The sequence below is a fragment of the Eubalaena glacialis genome, unplaced genomic scaffold (assembly GCF_028564815.1).
Source record: "Eubalaena glacialis isolate mEubGla1 unplaced genomic scaffold, mEubGla1.1.hap2.+ XY H_3, whole genome shotgun sequence".
Taxonomy (NCBI): Eukaryota; Metazoa; Chordata; class Mammalia; order Artiodactyla; family Balaenidae; genus Eubalaena; species Eubalaena glacialis.
In genome coordinates this window covers 1,142,725-1,148,546 of record NW_026871157.1, presented here as the reverse complement: position 1 = coordinate 1,148,546, position 5,822 = coordinate 1,142,725, and the positions used below count along the sequence as shown (strand labels likewise).

Here is a 5,822-nt window from a genome sequence, read left to right as displayed (position 1 = left end):
TTAGAAATAGGAAAAACAGACATCTATAAGTTTGAAATAACTTGCATAATACCATTTTCTTCTTCGGGGCAAAGGCAACATTAGAACCCACTTATCCACGCTAAGCATTCAGGTTATTTCTACCTCACCCCTCACTGTTTCTAAGTAGCAAATCACCAACAGCATTTATAAATTGTAGAATTACTAAACTTAATACAGAGCAATGAGGGTTTGTAGGAATGAATGAAGGTCTCCTTACTGGTTACTTCTCATTTATTTGCAGAAACTTCCTGTAGCAGAAGGGAATTTTGAGCTAAATTATGAAAAATTCTTACTAAAATTTATGTTTAATCCTAGCAATGAAATGGAATCTGGAAGTCTGTCTAGTTTAGCTGCCTCCAAATTTCACTAAAAACCATCTAACACAGATAATATTCCTTTAGATCTTTAAAGAGTTTTTCCAACTATCATTTTTTAAGCTGTTTAATATTTGCATCCCCTCAAGCCCCAAAGTACTCTTTTTATATATTTCTGTGTAATGGTAGACCACTATTCCTAGTCAAACTATTGAAAGATAAGGAGAACTGTTGTCCTTAAAACGAATGTATTACAGTAATTCATATTATAGCTAGAGTTCAAAATAATTGTAGATTTTGAACCCACAATAAATGTCACATAGATGAACAAGTTCATTTATAATATAAAGTTGCAATGCATGTTAGGGTTAAGAGTTATTGAACTATAACTACTGAAACAATAGGCCTTGGATTGTGTGGGCATTGAGAACTCTGGGGGCTAGTCTCACTTTACCATTCTCATAGGTGTTGCAGCGACTTCACGGTGTACTCACCACTCCCTCCCGCTTGGTCTTGTCTCTTGCTGGCCAAGCCTCCAGAGGCAGGTCAGGAAGCATGGGGGGGCAGGGGCTGCATGGGGAACATCGGAGGCAGAGGCGGCTGGGGCAGCAGGGGCAGGTGAGGCTGCGGCTGGACGGGCTGCTGGGCGGGCGCAGGGAGGTGTGGCTGGTGGGGTTGGCTTGGAGTCATGGAGTGCTGGCCAGGAACTGGCACCATGGTTTGCCGGGGGACCGCGGGCTGCTGGGCTGGCACCATGGGGAAGTGGTGATGAGGCTGCAGGGCAGCCTGCTGGGATACCACGGGAATGATTTGGTGGTGCAGCCAGCCACCCATGGGTTTGTAACCGTAGGACGAGTACTGGTGAGAAACAAAGAGTCGGGTTTACCATCAGCCCCACTGACATCTGTCACCTACAAATTGTCACTTGCCATTGGCACTTGCCATCTGCTTCTACAAGGATTAAATTATGAGCCACTGCAGCTTCTGACCTTCAACACCCCCTGCAAGAAGTTCAGGGTGGAGATCAGGAATGAGCCACTCTGTGCCCTGGGAAAACTAGCACAACAGGTTTTCAGATGCTTAGCTATTTTCAGGAGACAATTTTATAAGCCCAGTTCTTGCATCTCCTCACATCTAGAAAAGCACTAAAATCCTTCATGTCTGCTCCTCATGACTAGCAGCAACCTTCTGCAAAAACTATGTGCTTGATTGCATGTACTCCTCCTTCACCAAAATCACATGTATACTGACCTTCTCCCCTACCTCTTTGGAGCAGTTTCTCAGAGCCATTTGAAATGTGTCTCCTGGGCTATAGTTCTCACCTTGTTCCAAATAAAAATTAACTCACAACACTCATGTTCTACATTTTTTTTCAGTGAACACTTCCAGCTGGAGAAGTAGCAATGTTTTCTTTGTCATTGTGACAATATTAACACTTATTCATTTTTTCCTGTGCAAGAATTTCTAACTGTGTATACAAATATGACCTTTTACAAACTAGATTTCCCATTAGTGTTTATATGTGGCATAGATATGTTACCTCACTTTAAAGGGAATTGAAATGCATGCTTAATATTTTAAGGGAATAAAGAACAAAAACATCTACATACTGGGTGTCTTATTATGTTCTGGTACCACTTCAGAGGGGTAAGCACCTTAGAAGAAAGAGACATTAGAATACATTTGTTTTAATTTAGTTACATGAAACATAGACTCACTAATGCAGTCCTGTCAATACAGACAACCTGAAAATATGAGCTCTATGGAAGAAAGAATAAGGTAAACATTTGTCAGGTGCTCCCTATGTGTGAGGCTCTACCTTACATCCATGACACACATTTTTCATATTTTCTCACAAACTCTGAGGCAAATATCATCACCCTTACTTTTACAGACAAGGTCACAGAGAGTTAAAGAGGTTCATGAGCTTGACAGAGGTTACAAAAGTAGTAAGTCTGTTTAGTTCCCTGGCTCCTGCTGTTCTTTGCAAGAGAAAAACAAAATGGAAAATTAATATGATATAACATTAATTATATACTTTTTTGATTTGATGTCACAATGAAAAAGAGAAAGGAGGCAGAAACACTGTCCCTCATCCTAGAAACACAGGTTTTCAGGTCAAATATGTCAACTTTTTAAGGTTTAATAGAAAATCTTGCCTCAAATTTTTTTTGACACTTCTCTTCAGTTTGTATGAGTAAACAAGCTCATAGATTGTCATTTGAACTTATGAAAGAAGGAAGAGTTTCCTTCCTTTCTAAACAGTATGTATTCGGTTCACCTCAGGTCTGGGGACTCCTTCATGTAGTAGTACAGCATTTGATATCAATACAATGAACAATTCTTAACCTTGTTCAAGTTATACTTAACAAAGCACCTTTTATATTTCTTAACGATTTTACTCCCCAAACCATATTTTGAAGTGTGAGTATTATCATTATTTCCCTTTCCAGATGAAGAAACCAAAGTTCTAGAGAGAGAAAATGATTTGCCCAAGGTCACACGGTTAGTATGGGGTTGAGGAGAGCCTCAAACCTGATTTCCAGAAATCTCATGCTTTCCATTGCTCTGCAGAATGTCTCACAGACCACTTGGTCACTAATATTTCAGTAAAGACAAATGAGGGAGATGCATAGAGTATGAACATCTTAGAATTAGGGGTTTTCCAGCTGGAAAGGATCTTAAATAACATCTTACCTGATTCCCCATGTTTCACAGGCTGGTACAGAACAAAGTTGTTCAGCCAGAGTTCATTTCTGCCTTACTATGCAGTTCCCCTGAGTGGTAGTTCATGATGGATAAATTTTATAGCCATATAAGAGGAGAAACTGAGTCAGAGAGGCCAGGTAGGACTGTTCTGGGGCAATGCAGGCTTGAGGTGACCCATCAGGGCTTAAACCAGGAAGCTGGTAGTAAGAACTGAAAAAGTGGGACTGAGAAACATCTTGAATGAAGAATCAAGAGATTCTTTACAGAGCCCCGTGCATTGTTAACTCAGACAATGGTCAAAATTAGTAAAGAGAAAAATTACCTCATAGTTGAAGTTGATATAACCAGGGTGCCCAGGATGAGGCGGTAGTTTTTATAGGGAGGCAGAAAGGAGAAGGAAAAGAATGAGGGTGAGGAAGAGGGAGATGGAGAGGAAGAAGTAGAGAGAGAGAGAGAGAAAGAGATTAAGTCAATATGCAATTTTCACATTAAGAGAGAATGAAACTACTTTTTAAAAATCTATATAGGACAGAATGTATTGGAGGTCTGCTTTTAGTTTGAACATGTACACTGCGTAGGAGAGGAGCCATCTTATTTTAAAGAGGTCCAGAATAACTAAATAACCTGGGGGCAGAAAGCAGCACACATTTATCCTCTGGTAATCTTCAGACACCCCTCCATACACATTTGTCAATGAATCCTACTCTATCTCACCCATCATTTCATTTCTTGTTGAAATTCTCTCCATGTTGGGAAGAGCGATATGTTTCTCTTATACAATTATAAAATACCAAGAAGAAGAGAACTGTCTCACAAACCTTCCCTTATAGATCAGGAGGTGGATAAGTGTTTAAGTACCAAAGAGATTACTCATAATTTGCATGCAAAGTAAATAACACAGCAACAACAACAACAAACAACTCTGTGTGATATCTTGATGAATGTTAAAACAAGATGGGTGTGGTAAAGTGGAAACATTGTAAATCCCATGGAAAATGAAACAGTTGATTTATGAAGCTTAGGCTATTTTAAAAAAATTATTCTGTCACTGTCCTTATGACAGAAAAAATTAAAAGTTCAAAATTAAAAACAATCTGAATAATTGTCTAAACCAGGACTGTCTGTCTTGTCAAAAGTGGAGGCCAAGTTATTGATGCCTGCATTGTGGAATTCTGTTTGGCCCTGGTGCTGGGGAGAGGAAGAGGAGAAAGAATCATGCAGATCATCCTCCTCAGCCAGCGAGTTGATTAAGGCTCTATTCTCTTGAAATGCTCATATTTCATAAGAGGGTTTACTCCTCTCATCTGAGTGTGAATTATTATAGTCAGCTAATTGCCTTTCCTCTGTATGCTGGATATAAACCCTCATAGAGTAGGAGTGTTAAATTGAAGAGCAGATAAAGGACTGAATTTGTAATGTGGGGGCCCTCAGGGGATTAGGAATTGCCACAATGCAGGATTTCAGGAAGGCAGAGTACAGAATCTTGGTCTTGTGGGTGTGAGAGAAGAGAGGAAATAGATATTGAAGCTTTGCTGGCTTCTGAATAGCAAATTGAGCCTGCTTTGCTGACATGTGATCTAACCTCTCTGACCTTAGGTACCTATGTTTACAGAGAATTGGTCAGACTTCCTCATCCTCGGTACATTTGAATGTGAACTATATACTTATGTATTGGGCATAAGTAAGATTCTGGACAACAACATGTAAGTCATGTGCACATGCACGAAAAGGATGAGGCCTCTGAGAACAGCGAGGTTGTTCAAGAAGGGAATTCCTAACACAGAAATCTAACCCTCTGAAAGATAAGAACAGTGCAGTTTGGAGGGCAGGAAAATATTTACAAACTTGTAAGAAATTGGATTTCATGTAAAACTGATATTTTTGTGTATGTATCTAAGGCTGATTAACTACTTACTCTGGAGGCCTTTCAAGAGTCCCTTCCAAAATTTCTTCCAGCTAGAGATGGGTAATGATATTTACAAGCTAATTGTTTCAATAGAATCTCCTGGGTGCTTGTTAAAATGCAGAGCCCTGGACCCCACCCCAGCTATACTGAATCAGAATCTTTGTCAGAGGCATCTGGGAATCTATATTTTTATAAGAAGCTCTTCTAAGAGTTTCTTAAACACAGAGATATTTGAGGACATCTGATACTGTTCTAAACCCTGAAGTTTACCAAATATGTGGCAGGTTTTTATTTCCAAGCTTGTGGAATTAGGCATTGCTCTATACTCACAGGCATAGCAAAGGCTGCTCCCAAAAAGCAGGCAAACAAAATCCAGGTCCCCATTTCTTGATGGCCCTGAAATACAAGTCAACACCTGCTTTTCTTAACTCATATCAAACACATGTATAATTAGTGTTTCATAAAATACAAGTAATTCACATTAGTTGGTTGCTAGTAAAAGATTGGGGCCATTTTTTGTGAGGTTACTTCATTCATATATAATGTTCAGTTCGCAGCCCATTTCATTGTTTTTGGAGTCACAGCAGTATAAAGATGCTTTTCATTTAGGTTGTCAGCTAAACAAGCTTAGAGAAATGAATCATCTATTATTACATAATTTATAATGCCATTTTCCTGTACCTACTCAGCCTTTATAGTCACCTAAAGTCACAAAAGCTAAATGTAATTTACTATTATTGCATATTATTTTATACTTTTAGAACAAGGAACAACATAAATGTTTCATATACTGTCCACTGGGTATTGCTACTGCTGAGAAAAGGATATTAAGTAAACTGCCAAAATAGAATAAGGAGTGAATGGGTATAGTC

The 5,822-nt window shown here is 39.1% G+C and overlaps 1 protein-coding gene across 2 annotated transcripts; it reads right to left on the bottom strand.

The window, feature by feature from the left end:
- Positions 1–881: 881 nt before the first annotated feature.
- On the bottom strand, positions 882–5,334 carry LOC133082997 (amelogenin-like). Of its 2 annotated transcripts, XM_061179663.1 has the most exons (5): positions 5,282–5,334; positions 3,367–3,415; positions 2,054–2,095; positions 1,946–1,990; positions 882–1,193 (listed from the first exon to the last, which is right to left on the bottom strand). In XM_061179663.1, exons 1-5 carry the CDS (start codon positions 5,332–5,334, stop codon positions 882–884), a joined length of 501 nt encoding a protein of 166 aa, XP_061035646.1. The 2 variants fall into 2 exon arrangements, with proteins under 2 accessions (XP_061035646.1, XP_061035647.1); XM_061179664.1 differs by lacking the exon at positions 2,054–2,095.
- Positions 5,335–5,822: the final 488 nt, after the last annotated feature.

Bases quoted from the DNA above. Each gene is read 5' to 3' on its own strand.
- LOC133082997 (XM_061179663.1), bottom strand. From the start codon at position 5,334: ATGGGGACCTGGATTTTGTTTGCCTGCTTTTTGGGAGCAGCCTTTGCT. The intron at 3,416-5,281 runs TGTGAGTATAGA...CTCCCTATAAAA, and splicing joins GGAGCAGCCTTTGCTATGCC to ACTACCGCCTCATCCTGGGC. The intron at 1,991-2,053 runs GTGAGTCTATGT...CTTTCTTCTAAG, and splicing joins GTATTGACAGGACTGCATTA to GTGCTTACCCCTCTGAAGTG.